Raw genomic sequence first — 20,185 nt, 5'->3', positions numbered from 1 at the left:
TAACCCTAACCCTAACCCTAACCCTAACCCTAACCCTAACCCTAACCACAGCACCTCGCACCCCATCCATCCACCTGGGCCGACGCTGCTGCTGTGTGGACACGCCGGGGCTCACATTCAGAGCAGAACCTGCTTTGCCTAGCAGGCCAAGCTAGGTGGAGGAGCCAAGTGTGATGAGATCTGGGCTCTGAAACACGGGCTACTCCCTCTTCAATCACCCTCTGTAGAGTGATCACTGCCGTCCCATGTTGCTAGCACAAATGACCTAATTAATCAGTCACCAGCGTTAGTCCCTAGCCTGGACCCTTCCACCAGACCCATATTTCTAACTGCCTGTTCATTTCCTCCGCCCACAATCCACTCATCTGAAGCAGAATTCCTTATCTACATAGGATCTTCATCTTCCACGCTAGTCATCAGGCATCCGCCCCACTGACTTGGGTGTGTGGGTGTGTTCATTCGCCCCAGGGCACCTCCCTCCCTCCATTGCCATCATCACTGAAGCCTGCCCCCCTTACCCCCACAGCTCCCTCCCTCAAATCCCTCCCTCCTCCCTACCCACTGGTGGCACAGTTCGATCTGGCATCAGCTTTTACCTGGGCAACTGCAACGGTCTCCTAGCTGGGGAACCAAGCTCCTTCCTTTCCAGTCTAACCACCAAACTGTCAGCGCCCAAAATGGGTCTCATTCTGCCAATCCAAATTTCCCAGAAATGTCATATCACCTAATAGGCTAAAGCCCAAACCACTCAGCATAGTCCCATAGGTGATAATGACAAGGTAGTCTGGGAGCAGGTATTTTAGGACCAGATATGACCTGGTCCTGGACTACCCTTCTTCAATATATGTCTCTTGTTCTCCTTCCTTTCCCCTTAAGTCCAGCAAAATTGGATTCCTTGTATTTTTCCAAACACTCTGTGCTATTTAAAGACACCGTGATTTTGAACATTCTAATCTGTCTGGATGCCCTCTGCCTTTAAAAGAAATTCTTTTAAAACAGAGCTCAGCCATTGTTTCCTTTATTAATCTTCAGCCGGCTACGTCTAGATATTTAATTATTCCCTCCTCTGCGCTACTTCTGAGCCTTATACTTCTATAAATGCATTTTTTCCCATTGAAATGTATGTGACACATGGTGCCTCTGCTACTGGGCCATAAGCTCCTTGAAGACGGAGCTGTTAGTCATCTAATCCCAATGCCAGCACTGTACCAGACATATGACAGATCCCTCTTCAACTCTAAACACCATCTCCTATGCCTTATATTGGCTGATATGCTACCTATTAGATATCTATTCAGATCAACACACATTTTTCTTCCCATAATTAAGAAGGCCTACTGGTTTTATGAACTATTAGGAATATTTTCCCAGCATCCAGCTAAGCAATTTCAACAGGAGGAATCCTGTTTTCATGGGAACTACTGAACACACTAGAGGGGGTGGAGCAAAGAGGAACACAGTAAACACCAGAGCTGTACAGCACCAGGAGGGCACTAACAATGGGGAAGGGGGTACTGCAGAGCACAGCCAGGCCTAGCACACCCCAAAGACCAACCTGAACTAACCCAGAAAGCTGCACCCAGAAACACAAAGAAAACTCCTTCTCCTACTCCAACTCTCTTACGCCAACTAGCTTCCTGCCTTCAGAACCAGGAACTTAACTCTTAAGATTATAGTTTACATAGACTTTGGAGTAAAAGGCTTTTCTAGCCTAGCCTCACAACTTAACTGCTATTTACAAACTCATTTCTATACGAAAATGTGCAGGCGACTAACCAACAAACTTACGAGTGAAATCGGGCATGTATTTGGGAACAGTCCATATATTTTAAACTCTATTTCTTACAATTGACAAACTGTGTTTCCTTTTGCATCAAACAACGGTGATCACAGAAGTAAATTACAATAAAAACATTAATATATCCCTAGGCCGGGCGCCGTGGCTCACGCCTGTAATCCCAGCACTTTAGGAGGCTGAGGCAGGCGGATTACCTGAGGTTGGGGGTTGGAGACCGGCCTGACCAACGTGGAGAAACCCCGTCTTTACTAAAAAAAAAAAAAAATACAAAATTAGTCAGGCATGGAGGCACATGCCTGTAATCCCAGCTACTCAGGAGGCTGAGGGCAGAAGAATCTCTTGAACTCAGGAGGGGGAGGTTGCACCACTGCACTCCAGCCTGGGCAACAAGAGCAAAACTCCATCTCAAAAACAAAAAGAAAAAAAAAATTAATATATCCCTGATACGGTCTGGCTGTGTCCCCACCCAAATCTCATCCTGAATTGTAGCTCCCATAATCCCCACAGGTTGGGGAGGGACCCAGTGGGAGGTAACTGCATCATGGGACGGTTTTTCCCGGCTATTCATATGACAGTAAGTCTCACAAGATCTGATGGTTTTGTAAAGGGCAGTTCCTCTGCACACACTCTCTTGCCTGCCGACATGTGAGACATGACTTTGCTCCTCCTTCGCCTTCCGCCAAGGCTGTGAGACCTGCCCAGTCATGTGGAACTGTGAGTCCATTAAATCTTTTCCTTTATAAATTATGCAGTCTCAGGTATTTCTTCATAGCAGTATGAAAATGGACTCATACAATCCCTTCCTAGTTTTTGTCATGCTATCAAATGGCCACAAAGTCTACACTTACGTACCATTTTTCTTAAAATAGCAAAGATCTTTACAACAAAGTCTGACAACATTCCCTCTTTTTTTCTTGAAGTGTACTTCTATCCAAATAGTTTCCATTTCTCACAAAAGTTAAATCACTAAAGACAACCAATCATACCAGAAAGAAAAATTTGAAAATCTGAACAAAGAGAAAAAACAAACAAGTTCCAGCAAAATGCAGGAGCACTAACTTCTCACATCTCATATCACTGAAAGGAAAAAAAAGGCCAGGCACTGTGGCATGCACCTGTAGTCCCCGCTTTTGCGGCTACTCGAGGCTGAGGCAGGAGAATCACTTGACCCAGGAGTTCAAGTTCAGACTGGGCAACATAGTGAACTCCCATCTCTTAAAAATCAGTAATAATAGAAGGGCAGTAGTAAAGGTCCACATCCCTTATCCAAACTTTCAAAATCCAAAAGTCTCCGAAAACCAACAGTTTTTCTAACTCCTCTGGAGGTGAGATCTAAACTGATCTGAAACCAGTTGGCAGCAAACCCTGAAATGATGTGCAGCTACTCAACAGTCTCAGTGCCAACAGGCAGACACCTCCTTCAACGCTCCAGTCCTTGTGGGGCGCTGGGCACAGCCAAGCATCCACTCAGTGCTATTCAATGCTATTGCTCAATACTGCCCCTGACCCACTTATGCACCTTGTACAGGATGAAAACTTTAAACGAGGAATGTATTATTTCAATGACTACTGCCCTGCCATTCAAAATGCACACAGTATGATTCTGTTGAAAAGCAGACTGGTCCTATTTTGGGGTGAATGTTCATTCAGAGCAGTAATTTTAAGTCACAATATTGGCACTTATCCTGCAAATCTCCTTCTCATCTGAAACTTTTAACTGAATCAACAAGCTGAAGAGAAACACAAGATATAAGAGCTATTTTAAACCAGACTATTTACCATATATTTATAAAAGATTCATCTAAAGGACAATTAAAAACATAATTCTAACCGGGTGCGGTGGCTCACACCTGTAATCCCAACACTTTAGAAGGCTGAGGCGGGTAGATTATTTGAGGTCAGGAGTTTGAGACCAGCCTAACCAACATGGTGAAACCCCGTCTCTACTAAAAATACAAAAAAATTAGCTGGGCATGGTGGCACATGCCTGTAGTCCCAGCTACTCAGGAGGCTGAGGCAGAAAAACTGCTTGAACCCAGGAGACAGAGGTTGCGGTGAGCCGGGATCGCACCACTGCACTTCAGCCTGGGAGGCAGGGCAAGACTCAGTCTCAAAAAAAACAAAACAAAAAAACATAATTCAGTCAGGCAGAATTCTAGCTGTTTGTCCTCCTCAGGCTCTCACAGCCACTTCAAAGTGACCCAGAGCCTAGACACAGCCAGGACAGTGGTTCTGCTGCCTTGAGTGAATGCTCTCTCACACTCTCACAGAGCCTATGTGTGGGCCTCATTCCGCAGGCAGTGACCCCTGTTTAGAATACAACTGGGCAAGGGGTAAGGTGCCCAGCAGGAGTGCAAGTGTAACGCCACAGTGTGGGTATTCTCACTTAGCAACCTAGGCAAAGCAATTAACTACATAAAACTCATTAAATAACACATTGCCTTCCAATAGCACTGCCAGGGGTGAGAGGAGGAGAGTCATTTTTTTCTTCCTCCAAAGGCAAAAGCAAGCAGCAAGGAGGTTGGGCACGGTGGCTCATGCCTGTAATCCCAACACTTTGGGAGGCCGAGGCAGACGGATCACTTGAGGTCAGAAGTTCGAGATCAGCCTGGCCAACACAGTGAAACTCGATCTCTACCAAAAATACAAACATGAGCCAGTCTTGATGGCATGCACCTGTAATCCTAGCTACTAGGGAGGCTGAGGCACAAAAATTGCTTGAACCCAGGAGGCAGAGGTTGCAATGAGCCAAGATCACGTCACTGCACTCCAGCTAGGGCAACAGATTGAGACTCTGTCTCAAAAAAAAAAAAAAAGAAAGAAAGAAAGAATGGTTATTTTTCCTAACCAGCAGAGCCAAACAAGTATATATCTCTGGTTGGTAGTCCTTTGTCCTAAAGATGGGGCAGAGCTGGTCGGGTGCAGTGGCTCATGCCTGTAATACCAGCACTTTGGGGGAGGCGGAGGCAGGCAGATCACCTGAGGTCAGGAGTTCAAGACGAACCAGCCTGGTAAACATGGTGAAACCCCATCTCTACTAAAAATATAAAAAGTAGCCGGGTGTGTGGCACGTGCCTGTAATTCCAGCTGCTCCAGAGGCTGAGGCAAGAGAATCACTTGAACCCGGGAGGTGGAGGTTGCAGTGAGCCGAGATCGCACCATTGCACTCCAGCCTGGGTCGACAGAGTGAGACTCCATCTCAAAAAAAAAGATAGTATTACAGGAGGCACAGAAGTCAGTTAAGACAGTAAAACAATCATATGGAAATGTGGGATGATATTTATGACACAATTCTGAATGAGAAACAATATAAAAAGTGTACCTACATTATGACTGCAATTACTTAAACGTGTGTACGCAGACAATTGGCAAATAAAATAGGAAGAACTACATACTCGAGTAGTGGGATTCTAGACGCTTTTGCTTTAAAAACACTTTAACGGAGATGGAGTAAAGATATTTTTCGAGATGAAGGTTCCCATTTCTGCACAATCCTTAACCCCCCACTTCACATGATTCTTTTATAGACCATGAACGCACAACGGGGCCAGGGTAGGAAACGGGGCTCGCACACCACAGCCGATAAGGAACTGGCCATTCCGCTGGTTTCCAAAGGCCCTTACTATCACAAGTTCCTCCAGCAGAAAGGAACGGAATTACTACTACTCTGATACAAAATGACAAACTCAAGAAGAATCATTTTCAGGGAATTTCAAAAACACCCTTGTTTGATTGCTATAGCTAATATTCAGAAATTATCTAGGTAACAGGCCATGTAAAAAGTACTGAGGTTTTTATCATTTTTTAAAGGCTTCCAATATTTTATCATCTTAAGTAACGTTTCACTCCAATTATTTTTCAGATGCTCAGGGTAAACTGTTCTTGGAAATACAAAGGGGAAAAATCATTTCTGACCAGGAGTTCTTCAGTACAAGTTTCTTTTAGGTTGCAGACTGATGAAGCCATTTTACAGTGAAGAGACGGGCTGGGAGCAGTGGCTCACGCCTGTAATCCCAGCACTCTGGGAGGTCGAAGCGGGCGGATCATGAGGTCAGGAGTTTGAGACCAGCCTGACCAACATGGTAAAACCCCATCTCTACTAAAAATACAAAAATTAGCCAGGCGTGGTGGCGGGCGCCTGTAATCCCAGCTCCTCAGGAGGCTGAGGCAGGAGAATCGCTTGAAGCCAGGGAGGCAGAAGCTGCAGTGAGCCGAGATCGCAACCACTGCACTCCAGCCTGGGCAAGAGAGACTCTGTCTCAAAAAAAAAAAAAATTAGCTTTGCTTGATGGTACATGTGGTGCATGCCCGTAATCCCAGCTACTTGGGAGGCTGAGGCAGAAGAATCGCATGAATGCAGGAGGCAGAAGTTGCAGTGAGCCGAGATCATGCCGCCACACTCCAGCCTGGGCTACAGTGAGACTCCCTCTCTAAAAAAAATTAAAAAGTAAAAAAAAAAATTAAAACTGGAGAGAAATAACATATTTTATATGAACATCCATGTATGTGCAGAAATTCCGTATATTTGGGGGTTGGGGAGCTTCTCAAGCCTTCTCAGGCCTCCCAAGAAACGATCTGCTCCACCACACACACCAGTAATGCATCCCAGAGGAAGGAACCAGGGATGCCACTTGGAGAACTAGTTTTCAAGCGAAGTTGTTTAAACTATGTGATCACTTCAAACGATGACCGCTTCGTGCCTCCAGGGAAATGAAATCCCATCCCACAACATCCAAGGCTGGTACCGATGGCCCCAGGTCAATTTTGGGAGTGTGTACCCAGAATACCGATGCTATTGGATGGCACACTTCAATCACATCCTCTGCCTTTATTCTTCAGAGTTAAACACAGGCAGTCGGGGGACCGAGGCCAGGAAATGCAAGTAGTTTCACTTCACAGAAGCTCGTCTTTTCTTGCAGAAGACAACATACGAGAAGGCATTCTGAATGACACAAGCTGTTTTAGAAAGACTTCAGATTCTTCATTAACAAAGGGAAAAAACAGCCCAAACCTCTGTAACTTCCCTTCCTGACATGGTCAGTCCAAGTCTGCATAATGTGCTGTTTACCCTTGTATTTGAAAATGCCGCATAAAACACTTTTCCAATTCCTCATGTAATGAATTGTAACAAGCCTCAGAAAAACTACAATGCACTTAAAACCAAAAGCAAAGCCAAAAACCCCAAAACCCTCAAATAAGAAAGCCTGGTAAAATCAAAGTCTAGCCAATTCTAGTACACCCTAATAACAGATGACATTATTAAAATAAACAGGGGGGAGGGGGATAACAGAGAAATAGAGATCACTTCTGAATCAAAAGTCAAATCAACTATACATAAAAGCCAACATCCTAAACACTGAAAACTCTACTGATATGAAACACTTTTTCCCATTCTGAAATACACGTATAGTATTATATTTAGTTAAGTGTTAAACAAAACAGCTACCGAGAAAAGAAAATCAATTTTAACCAAAGATGGTCATTTTATCAGTGGGAAAAACACGGGAGGGTATGCCCCTCTCACCCCTGCAGCATCCCACCACCTGGAGCTAAGAGGAGCTGGACAGATGATACAGAGCTTGCTCGGGGGCTTCCCTTTACAAGGGCTCCCTGGGCAGAGGAAGGCAAGGGGTACTGAGTCGGAGAATCCTGCAGTGGCTGAGCAAGGGGAGGGGTAGGTTCAAAGGCCCAGGAACAGGCGCTGAGCTTTGGAGGACCACAGGAAGCTGAGCCCACCCAGGGCAGAGGGGCTGAAGAGCAGAGAGGAGGAAGCTGGATACTAAAAACGGCCCTGAGTTTTAGGCTGGCACTTACATTTGATCAGGAAGTCAGGAGCAGCACCCAATACCACAGCTAAGAAAAGTTAGGCCGGACGTGGTGGCTCATGCCTGTAATCCCAGCATTTTGGGAGGGTGAGGCAGGCGGATCATGAGGTCAAGAGATCGAGACCATCCTGGCTAACACGGTGAAACCCCGTCTCTACTAAAAACACAAAAAAATTAGCCGTGCATGGCGGTGGGCGCCTATAGTCCCAGCTACTCGGGAGGCTGAGGCAGGAGAATGGTGTGAACCCGGGAGGCAGAGCTTGCAGTCAGCCAAGATCACGCCACTGCACTTCAGCCTGGGCGACAGAGCGAGACTCTGTCTCAAAAATAGAAAAAAGAAAAGAAAAGAAAAGTTATCCTGACAAATCTGAGAATTATCAGGGTCAAAGCATTTGTTCTAGTTCAGGGTTTTCCAGAAGGACTACTGCATCCTAGGTCCGAGAGATGCACTGCTTATGAAACAAGGTTCCAAGTGGCATACAGTAGCGCAAGCCTTTAATCTCAGCTACTTGAGAGGCAGAAGCAGGAGGACTGCTTGAAGCCAAGAGTTCGAATCCAGCCTTGGCAACATAGTGAGATTCCCATTTCTAAAAATAAAAATAAGGTTCCAAGGTCAAAAAGACATGGAACACACATCCTCTGCCCCCAACAGGTTTATAAATACTTGCTAAAATAGTAAAGGCTCTAATGAGTCTTATAATTAAAAGCCTATTCAATTCTCAACGTTAGGTCAGTGGTTCCAAAGTCAGTCTTTGGAAATACAAGCCATAAGCTGCAAGCACTGACTGTAGCTTGCTCGCTTTTCAAATGGGCAAGGCTACTGTGTGCTTCACTAGAGTGGAAGCAATGGGGATTCAGGGTTCTTTTTAATTCTCCGGAGTAATGGTTCTCAAAGTGTCACCCTCAAAGGTGGCAATACACCAGGACACTTGTTCAAAATACGAACTCCCTCTGAGACACCCAGAATCAGAAACTCCAGGGCGGTAGGGCAGAGCCCACAGTCTGTAGTATATCAAGCCCTCCAGGTGATTGGTCTTATATTCCATTAGCGGGCTGTGCGCAGTGGCTCACACCTGTAATCCCAGCACTCTGGAAGGCCAAGGCAGGCGGATCACTTGAGGTCAGGAGTTTGAGACCAGCCTGGCCAACAGGGCAAACAAAACCCCGTCTCTACTAAAACCATAAAAATTAGCCAGGCTTGGTGGTGGGTGCCTGTAATCCCAGCTAGTTGGGAGGCGGAGGCAGGAGAATCGCTTAAACCCGGGAGGCAGAGATTGCAGTGAGCCGAGATCACGCCATTGCACTCCAGTCTGGGCAGACAGCGAGACTCCATCTCAAAAAACAAAATTATATTCGATTAGAGGGTGCTTATTCGGTTACTTCTTCACCATCCAAACAACACAGTCTGGCCAATACCTGAAAGGCAACGAACAGAAGTCAGTCAGCAGCTCCACGCCCACCCTAAGGAGGTGGGGTTCAGACTCACTACAGAGAATGGAGATAAAGGAACAGGAAAAACATCTGAAAGTCCAAGTCACCGCCCCCCATACCCACAATCCTAAATTCCAGGAAGCCGGTTAAAAATAATCCAGGAACAAGTTTCCCAATCAGGAGGAGTGCGCAGACAGCACAGTGCCAGCCTGGTGGGCTGAAGGCCCAGGGCTCCCTCTGCTTCAGCACCAGGCGGTGGGCATGGGGGTGGCAGCCAAGGCCAGCTACCTCCTCTCATGCAACCACCACCAAGAAGGCCCGGCCCCTCGGGCACAGGACCACAAGGACCCACACCACCAGCTGCCCACCCCGCTGTGCCAGGCACCCTGCCAGCCAGAAGCACGCCCGGCTAAGGGGGAAGGACCTGCCCCCTACAAAATGGAGATTTATTTTTTCTCAAAAAAAAAAAAAAAAAAAAAGAATAACAAAACATGAACACACTCTTCTTTAAAGGTTAAAAAAAAAAAAAGGAAATAAAAATGCCCAAAACACCCCCTGTTCACAGCCCTGAACTGAGCTGGTTTCACAGAGGCTGGAGGGACAATGTGATGGTCAGGAAAGCAGAGCTGTGTTGGGGATGTGGTGCAGGGAACCCGACATGCCAGGGAGCGCGCAGTCAGGAGGAAGGAAAAGAACACACATGCTGGCCTCCTAGTCAGGGCTTCCACCCCAGTGACGCTGTTTTCTAGCCGAGGCCTTGGGCAGGTTTCATAAGCCTCGGTTTTCTCATCTGTAAAATTATTCTGACAGTCGTTAGCTCAACAGAGACCCTGAGGGTTCACCAAGGGACCCGACCCTCCCTGAGGAAAACTCAATCAAAGCAGTCCCCTTCCTACAAGGCTTCCAAATTCCAAAGATGTTTATTTTCTAGTCTGACATAAATCCAGCCACGCCACAGGCTCAGTAACTCCTTCCACCCACCCACAGCAAGCAACAGGGAAGCAGGTGGGAGAGGAAACCTCTACTGCAGAACTGCTGAAGAAGCGAGGCTTTGTGCTACCAGGTTTTTCGTGTGAATTACCTCTCAAGCAATACGTGGTACCAGGAAACTGCATCACACATACTAAAGGAATACTCACACAGTACCTTTCTTCATCTGGAGTTCAGGGGGCAGTTTAACAACTTTGAAGTCACCACATTGAACACGTTTCCACAGTTCGATGAAACTATACCTAAAATAACTGCAAGTTAAGGCTCAGTCTCCAAGTTCCAGACTGTTTTTCATTTCTACTCAATGGTTCATTGCTGTAAAATTCTACCCAAGAAATTACTCTGTCCTTAAGCAAGAAATCAGTTGAAGGCTATACCCCAAAGAAGAGCTTCCCCTGTTTAGATACGCACCCTTCAAGTCCTCCATCCATTAACATGCTATGGATTTATGGCCAGCGCTGTGCGGTGCCCCCAGTGCACAGACATCACTCCCAGACATGGTTCTGTGTCCACCACTGACTCTGCAACATGCAATCTGCCAACACGTGGCCACTGGGACAGCCACATAGCACCCGGGCCGTCTGACGGGCTATTCGGCATCTGTGGCACACGTGTGTCCCAGTCCTGCACCGACCACCATGGAACATACGACCAGACTGATGCCACCTCCATCCTGCCAAGAAGCATATACTCAATTCTGGACCCGGGGTTGGAACCCCAAAGCATCATAAACTTAAGCGTTTCTCCAGAGAGATCCTATGAAGCTCCCAGACATGGTTCTGTGTCCACAGGATCTCGGCACGAAAAACATGAGAGAAACAAGAGCATGTTCTCAGTTCAAGGTGGGGAGGCGGAGGCCACTGACCGGTAGAGAGATGGAAAAATAAGCAGACATGTATACTGCTGTTTATTTACAGCAGGAGAAAACAAGAGGCGCAATCTCATGATGAAGAGAACGGAGGCTCTGAGATCTTGCCCGCGGCCCTGGCCCAGCAGTCAGTCCTGGCCCTTGGAATTTCTTCACCTATAAACTGAAGAACGGCAACTTGGAGGGAGAGGGGTCACATAGAGAGCAGCATCTAGCTGGGTCAATCCTGAAATCCCACTAAAATCATAAATCTAAAAACCACCACATACCTGAAACGGAGAGAAGACAACTGCAATGAAATCTCAGAAGCTGGAAAGTAGGTAGCAGTTTTTTTTTTTGTTCTGTTTTTTTTTTAAAAAAGGAGGGGGTGGGGGGGAGTAGAGGAAGACAACACTAAACCGGAGGTGCAGAAAGCAGAGAATTTTTTTTTTTTTTTGGAGGCGGAGTCTTGCTCCGTCACCCAGGCTGGAGTGTAATGGCACCATCTCGGCTCACTGTAACTTTCACCTCCCGAGTTCAAGCAATTCTCCTGCCTCAGCCTGCCAAGCAGCTGTGATTACAGGCGTGCACCACCACGCCTGGCTAATTTTTGTGTTTTTGGTAGAGAAGGGGTTTCACCATGTTGGCCAGGCTGGTCTTGAAATCCTGACCTCAAATGATCCACCTGCTTTGGCCTCCCAAAGTGCTGAGATTACAGGCGTGAGCCACTGCGCCTGGCCAGCAGAGAACTAACTTAACTCACAGTGCTGGACCCCCAGCTCTCAGGAATGACCGCACCAGGTCCCTCTGCTGTGGGAATGAGTGAACCAGGCAGAGCCTCAAAGTCAGCTACGGAAGTGGGTAAACAGTCAGATAGCTTGCCCCACATCTCACAGCCAGGCTCCCAAAGTCAAGGAAATGATGGAAAATATACTATCTGCAAAGGAAGGAAAAATTGAGGATATATGGACCAGGCCGCAGCAGACACAGCCGGAAGCACAGGCAGCATATTTAAAAACAGGGAATGAAGGCCGGGCACAGAGCCTCATGCCTATAATCCCAGCACTTTGGGAGGCCGAGGCATGTGGATCACCTGAGGTCAGGAGTTCGAGACCAGCCTAACCAACATGGTGAAACCACATCTCTACTAAAAAATACAAAAATTAGCCAGGCATGGTGGTGGGCGCCTGTAATCCAGCTACTCGGGAGGTTGAGGCAGGGGAATTGCTTGAACCCCGGAGGCAGATGTGGCAGTGAATGGAGATCACGCCATTGCACTCCAACCTGGGTGACAGAACGAGACTCCATCTCAAAAAAGAAAAAAGAACATTTGAGGGCCGGTCCAGATGGTTCACTACCCAAGTAATAAACTTTCAGAAAGAAAGAACACAGAAAATGGAAGGGGAACAGGAGGTGGGGGGAATCAAAGAAAAAAATCAACAGAAAGACCTGAGTCACTTAACAGAAAGGGCCTAACCAAGTATTTGTCACGAGAAACGAAAACAGCCCCACTCCAAGACGCATAATTGTGAAACTTCAGAACACAAGGAAAAAGTTCAGATCCCATTAGGTCCAGGAAGAACAGCACAGCCTGCACACACAGAAGCTGGTGCTGGCGGGGCCTCCATCTTCAGCAGCAACACCGGAAGCTAACACACAGTGGAGAGACACCTTTAAAATTCTGAAGGAAATGAATGTCCACCCTGCAATTTTACACCATGCTAAAATATCAACTGAGGGAGAAGGAAAAAAGAAATTTTTGAAAAGCCTGTCTCCCACGTTGCCTGTTCACAGAAAATAGCGCACTATATGCCCAACCAACACCCTGCATAAGCCAAGACAGACAATGACAGGAGAGACAAAAAAAAAAAAAAAGATATTCAACACAAGAGAGCAGCAAAAGGACCCCAGAGGATGAGGGCAAAGGAAGACCAGAGGATGGGGGCGGCACAAGAAGCACAGAAGATACGCAGAGGACGAAGGGCACAGGTGCCCACTGGAACTTCCTAAGACAAGGTTGTAATAACTGCAGAGTACTGGGATGCATCAGCTGTTAAGTATTACCAAAAGAAAAGAATTCCAAAAGAGATCTGATCAGTAACGATGGCTGAGTAGTAACGGCTGGGCTGTGGATCAGCCTGCAGTCCATCAGTGTACACACTGCATTCTGACCTCACTGACATTCCAACATCTCTGCTGGGAGAGAGAGGGGAGTCCGTGTGAGGAAAACAGGCAAGCAGAAGAGAAGTAAATCCTCATCCACAGGGTCCAAAGTCTATAGACCACACCTGAAACCAGAAAGAAGAAAAAAAAAAAAACAGGCAGCAATTTTTTTTTTTTGAGATGGAGTTTCACTCTGTCACCCAGGCTAGAGTGCAGTGGCACCATTTCAGTTCACTGCAACCTCCACCTCCCAGGTTCAAAGACTTCTCCTGCCTCAATCTCCCAAGTAGCTGGGATTACAGGCGACCGCCACCACACCCAGCTAATTTTTTGTATTTTTAGTAGAGATGGAGTTTCACCATGTTGGCCAAGCTGGTCTTCAACTCCTGACTTCAAAGTGATCCACCCACCTCAGCCTCCCAACATGCTGGGATTACAGGCGTGAGCCACGGCGCCCAATTTGTGATGCTCCTCATAAATTAAGGAGTAACAAAAACGAAAATCAACCAGGAGAGATCAAAGGGGCTGCCCTCGGGGAATAAGAAATGGAGGGAAGTGGAAGCAGCTGCTATCTTTCCCAACCAACCTTACAAAACTACCCATTAGACATTCCTAAATAAAAACTAAACAAAATCCTAAGTCTTTACAAATGAAACAAAGGATGTGCACCTGTAACAGTTCTTTCAAACCTTACGGCCTAAAATTCTCTTAAAAAACAGGAAGAGACTTAAAATAATAGGAAGATAAACCCCAGTTACGTATTTGGTAAGCATTAATTTAAAACTTGAAATGTTCCCACAATGTATTCAGATATCAATAGGGTGCAGAACAGAAAAGGTTTCTCTTGCTGACGAAGAACCCTCAAAAAACACAATGGAAGGTCTCTAGAGTCAACAATGTCGTTCCCTGGGTGCGCATAAAGTTACTGGCAACCACCAATTTGGGATGTCTCACAGTTTGTACCAAGCAAAGGCGTATCTCAGTTTATTTCCCCTAATGAACTGAGGAGCAAACCAGGGAGCCATTTAGGATTAAGAAACTCCATAGTCAACCTCAGGAGGCAGGTTTTTTTTTTCTTTTTCTCAAAGCATTTGGCACTGAGATTTTTTATAATTTCCACCGCAAAAACATAATTATGGGAAATGAGTGCTACAAACCAGTCTGACGACAGCGGCTGATTCTACGTGGCGAGCCGTGGATAACAGAGTGCAACTTCTGTTTCCTGCACTCTCGCCAGCCACAAGATTCCATTAATGATAATCAGCTGAGCTAAGGCATTTAAAAACAAAAACAAAAAAAAGCCACAGAAAGGTGGGTTGGGTGTGGTCCACTTCCTGCAGGTAAGGAGCTGCCACAAGGGCAGCTCTGAGTCACCGGGAATAATCACCCAAATAAAGAGGTAAGCGACCCATTTCTCAGGACAGCACTGGACGCCTGGACTCCGGCTTTAGAGTGTGTGTGTGTAACTGCACAAGCACAGCAGAAAGCAGCAGTGACCATTGACAGGCTCCTCCCCTCAGTAACTGTTCACCCTACATCTTGCACCAGGGTCCTCGAAAAATACTGAACTGAAAATGAACTTCAACCTGCACCACATTAGGCAGTTCAGCTCCACGTATCAGAACGTAGCTCTAAGAAGAGCATCAAAGTGAGTAAGAAGGAGGGAATTCACTGCTTAACGCAGGGCCACTCTGCTCCGTTAGCATGCTAGAAAGTCTAATCTGACCAGTTCCCACTTGAAGTTCACTTGGTTCTATGTGAAATGCTATCAAGAACACTCACTCCCAGATCCGAGGCTGGACTCCTCCAAAAGTTTCGGTTTTTCTAATTTAAAAAAACCTTGTGACCATCCTCCCCTTCAAAAAAGAATACTTTCAAGCATAACAAATTCTTACCATTGTTACGCTTTGGAACACTCAGTAGTGAAAATAGGTTTTTTTGTTTTTTGACACTCACATAGACAACTAACAGTAACAAAACAGTAACTAACAGTAACTGAGTACTTTCCTTACTACTCTTTAGCACTGATCAGCAAAAAGGATTATAGAGCAAAGGGAGTAATGAAACACTATAAAATGTTCACTGAGAGTTCAAGTCACCAAGCTGAGTGAACAGTATAAAAATCCACCTAGGCTGTCCTACTGACACCTGGGCCCCCCACTCACATCCCTGGACTTCCTCTTCCTGAAGCGCTGCAATGCCTTCCAAAGGGGCACCCAGCACTCCTCACACCTGAGAAAGCAGGAGCCCCACAGGAGATCATCTGCTCAAAAAATGTGCCATACTTCCTGCTATCTACAGATCCAAGGCCTCCCCCAGGTCCACAGGCACCCCACTGCCCCAAGGCAGGCAGCCGACCTCTTGAAAACAGGATGGACTGAGGCTCGTAACTCTGCCTCCCACAGCTCCGGGCACATACTCTGCAGGCTCCCCCAGTCCAATGCTGTCAATCACCACAGCACACTCCACAGTTCAGCAAGTCCCTGAGGTGCTCTCGGAACCCACGTCTCAGAAGTCCTGACTCTCCACACCCAGTGACACATCAACCTTCCCCCAGGGTGCAGATGGTAACAGGGTAACTGGGCAGGCATCTCCCAAGGAAGGAACGGAAAAGAACCCGTGGAAATGTTACACTAACAAAAAAAAAAAAGTACAAGAGCACTTAAGCCACAATTAAATGCAGCTGTCCTGTGTTTGCCTTCATTTCCCAGACTCCCAGAGTGCACAGGCTTCCCTAGGGTGAGCAGAGCACTTGAGAAAAGCTCCCCACGTTCCCAAACCGGCCATTAGACACCCGTCTCACTACCCCGATGCAAGGGGCATTCTCAGCAAAGGTCTATTTATCCAAGCAGCAAGAAAAACAGAAGGGGAACGAGGGGGACAGGATGATGTTAACAAGGAGAAACTTCAGGTTTTTAAGCTATTCCTCTAAATTATCTGAGTTTTCAAATATGAAACTGTGTTAAACTTACAACTTCGAAACACAGTAAATTAACCAGGCCCTGCAAATTGCAATACATGTGACGTATATAATTCAGTATTTTTCAAACTGTGGGTCAGGAACAGGTGGGCTGTGAAATCAATCTAGTGTTGCAACCAGCTCCTTTTTTAAATGTACCACAACAGCACATCACAAGCACAGGCTGAGCATCCCTGATCCAAAATGCTCCAAAATATGAAACTTTTTGAGCGCCAACATGACGCTCAAAGGAAATGCTCATTGGAGCACTTCTGATTTCAGATGTTCAACAAGTATATAATGCAAATATTCCAAACTTCGAAACACTTGTGGTCCCAAGCATTTTGGATGAGGGATACTCAACCCGTAGTAAGGATTAGTGCTATCTCCTGAAACTTGTTTTTTATCCTGATGTAAAATTTATTTCTTACATGCGTCACGGTCCAGAAAAGTTGAAAAGTGACTGATAAAATTTGGTAACAGAAATGTGCAAATCGAAATCTCATTTTTAAATCACATTTCTGCAAACTCAAAGCCCACTGGTGTTCCTGCCTCCATCCGAAGCTTTCCTTTTAATCTCAATTGAGTGAAACAAGAAATGCTCAATGAAAGATGGAGTACTTATAGTCACAGATCAGCCTGCTTTCTTTATGTTTACTTGTTGTCACTACATTCATTCAGTTTAGGATGTCTATTTTTTTCCCCTACTGAAATATAAAACTGGGGTTTAGGAGAAAAAAAGGAAAGGCCTCAGCAACTTTCATTAAACATTTACTTAAAGTGGTAACCTCATTCAGATCTACCACTTTCAACCCCGCCCCTAGGATCTGGCACAGGGAAGTTCAATAAGGGCTGCTGATTGAATAAATTTAAAAATCGGCCTCCTATTTCTAGTTTATTTGGCCAATCCAACTGGCAATGTGATAAACTTTAATGTTTGTAAAAGTAACCATATAACAGTCACACTGCATGGTGAGTGGGAGTAGGAGGAGTAGTAGTTTCCAGTAACAAATCTGCCATATAATATATAATCTCACCTTGGTCAGTTAAGCGTCCCTTGGTCTCTACATCTACAAAATGGTATAATGTCTACATCTCAAACGGTACCACTAAGAATCAAGAGGCATAAAAATGATTTGCAAAACACGGAAAAATGGTGTTTATACTTACATGGTTGTTATTTTTCAAGCATCCTTGCCTAGGCGACCTAAATTCACTTTTTTTTTTTTTTTTTTTTTTTGAGATGGAGTCTGGCTCTCTCGCCCAGGCTGAGGTTCAATGGCACGATCTCAGCTCAATGCAACCTCTGGGTTCAAGCGATTCTCCTGCTTCAGCCTCTCGAGTAGCTGGGACTACAGGCCTGTGCCACCACGCCCAGCTAATTTTTTTGATTTTTAGAAGAAACGGGGTTTCACCTTGTTAGCAAGGATGGTCTCAATCTCCTGACCTCGTGATCCGCCCGCTTCCGCCTCTCAAAGTGCTGGAATTACAGACTCTGCTGTCTTTCTAAGCCAACTCCTTATAAGCCCTAGTCAGGAGACAAGAAAAAGGGAGTGCTATGAGGCCTATCACGGCAAGCCATAGAAGAGATATGGACTTCTCTCCTCCCATTTAGCAGACAACAGTCGAAAGCGGGTGTGCTTTTAATTGAATCTTCAGCAACAACTTAGGGAAGCCTCCCAGGCCAGTAGCAACTGCTAATTTGAAGTAGAAAATAAATGTGCTTGTTGTTTTTCTTTTGGGGGGTGGGGAAGGAGAAAAGAATGTTCTTCCTCAAATGATACACTGTTACCATACAGTCTGTAGATGTACTTAGGTACAGGAATGACTGGCAGAAGCCAACTTTCCTACCTCTAAAACTGTAAAACTGTAACAGCTGAAAACCTGATCATCTTTTCTCCTAAGAAATACTTACCATCTTTTATACTGAGAAAACAAAAACAGTTCCCATGTAACACAATCTAACAGATACATAACAGTTGAGAGGCAAAGTTATTAAGGAAATGTATCCTGTTTTCCCAAGATTTAAGAACTCTGATCCACTCAAAAAAAAAAAAAGGACAAAAATGAAAAGGTGAGATACTAGATATCACCTGGTAACCATCTGATACTGACTTCACAGCACCAGCCAAAGGGGCTTTAGTACCTTTTCAAACTGATTGGCTATCCACAAAGGCCAATTAACTTAGTAAGTGAGGCATTTGTGCTAGACTCCAACCTGATGCACATGGTATAAATGTCAACCTAAAGGAAATACTGATAAAAGTTTTTTTAAAAAATCATTACAAGAGTCCTTCTTGATCGACTGGTAAGAAATTCGTTTTTTCACCCAGTTCACTCTGACCTACACACCTCTAAATTCATACCAAAGCGGCTTTAGGAAATACCAAGAAACCACATCTGATTGTTACCCAGCAGTCAGCAGAAGTTTAGGTTTTGAATGCATGCTAAATTCAATGCTCCTTAAACGAGACTCGACAAAAGAATATTCTTCAAGCATCTTCCCAGTCACTCTTTAGATACTGTTACTGCTTAAATATATATATATATTTACTGCTTAAACATTTATATACACACATATATATACTGCTTAAATAAATACATACATACACACACACACACAGTTGGAGTAAAATTCTAGCTGCCATTAAAAAGGTAACTTTGAGTTCTTATTTTTCCAGAATTCAAACGTGAACAGTGAAATCCAGTTTTCTTTTTATGGTTTCAAAAAAAAGAAGGGAGAGGGATGATCTCACTGGAAAAGGCGGGCAGACTCCAGAGGCAGTCCCAGGTCTGGGCACTGTGCTTCTCAGCCCTCAAGACACAGGGAAGGAGCCTGTTGGTATCTATAAACCAACCGGTAATCTACTTGGATGCTTTTGGTTTTCTTCAAACACTTAACGTTCACTCAGCTAGACTGGGAGAGCAAACTTTCATGACATATCCTAATTGTATCCTAAGATTTCAATCCTAAACATTTTGCCACCATTTCTGCGCCTACAAACTTTACAAGAGTTACCCAAGGACGGTGGTTTTGTTTTTCAAAAGGATAAAAGCAGTCCCCAACAGCAACAAAAACAACAACAACAAAAAACCTTTAACTTATACATGTAAATTTGAAATTCAACTCCTCCCCCATCCCCCAAAAAGTCACTGGTAGGCCAAGATGTCACCAAGTACCCAAGGAGAGGTTTACTGTGCGAAGAACTCCTGTAAATGCAACCAAGTCTCAAAGTGAAAGTCCAGGGTCCCGGGGCCAGGCCGGGCCCGGGACCCTGGTGCGCGGCTGTCCGAGGGATTCCTCCTTCCAGAAGGTTTGCAGCTCGCACTTCCCCCCGGACCGCAAGTGCACGGGGGCTCCAGGCAAAGCCACTCCAAGTGGAACTTGCGGTTACACCTTCCTCCACTCCGCCCTGCCTACTCCGCTCGGGCCCGTACGAGTCCAGGCGCGCTCCCCGTCCCCGCCCTGCCCTGGTCTCCCGCCCGCCAGCCCGGGGGTGGGGGACGAGCCTAGGGGGCGCGTCCTGGGGGCCGCCGCCAACCCGGCCCGCACGCAGGGCCCCGGGACCCGGCGGGGGCCTCCAAGGGCAGCACTCCACCTCACTTCTCCCGGGGAGAGGGCCACCCAGGGCCTGCAGCTCCGGAGGAGTGTTGGGGCGAGGGGAGCGCGTAGGACGAGGCGCCCGCACCCCCACATCCGGACCCAGGCCGCGGTCCCTACGGCTCCTGCACGCACACGCCGGAGACCTCGGCCGCCAGAGCCGGCAGGGACGTCGGGGGCTCGGACTCGGACCCCCGACCGAGCTGGGCGCGCGGGGAGCCAGGCTCTGGCGCGACCCCGGCCAGCTGGGCGTAGGGGGGCGCCGTGTGGATACTGCCAAGTTGCCGCTTCCGCCCCGGTCGCGCATCCCGGCCCCGTGGCCCGCGCCCGCCTACCTGCATGCCGGGCAGGCCCGACTGCACCGGGGAGTGAGCCATGGCGCTCAGGACGGCTACTTCCTGGCACGGGACGGCCGGGCCGCGGCGATCCGCGCGGGGCGGCGAGGCCCGCGGGCCGCGCGCAACCCTCGGGCGGCAGGTCCGGCCGGAGCCCGAGGCCACCCCAGCCCCGGCGGGTCCCGGCCGGGCGGCAGGGGCTCAGCTGCGGGTGGCGGGCCGCGTCTCCATGCACG

General features: G+C 46.8%; 1 protein-coding gene across 2 annotated transcripts in view; it reads right to left on the bottom strand.

Moving 5' to 3' along the window:
• Nucleotides 1-20,185, bottom strand: part of STK24 (serine/threonine kinase 24) — a 124,474-nt gene extending 104,289 nt beyond the window's left edge. For both annotated transcript variants that reach the window (XM_023218038.2, XM_023218039.2), the window contains exon 1: nt 19,950-20,185. In XM_023218038.2, coding sequence (XP_023073806.1) covers nt 19,950-19,991 — 42 coding nt within the window. In that variant the 5' untranslated portion in view covers nt 19,992-20,185. The remainder of the gene's footprint in view (nt 1-19,949) is intronic.

Source organism: Piliocolobus tephrosceles, chromosome X, assembly GCF_002776525.5.
Source record: "Piliocolobus tephrosceles isolate RC106 chromosome X, ASM277652v3, whole genome shotgun sequence".
Lineage (NCBI taxonomy): Eukaryota > Metazoa > Chordata > Mammalia > Primates > Cercopithecidae > Piliocolobus > Piliocolobus tephrosceles.
The sequence above is the reverse complement of the archived record's forward strand: the minus strand, read 5'-3'. Positions and strand labels throughout refer to the sequence as shown.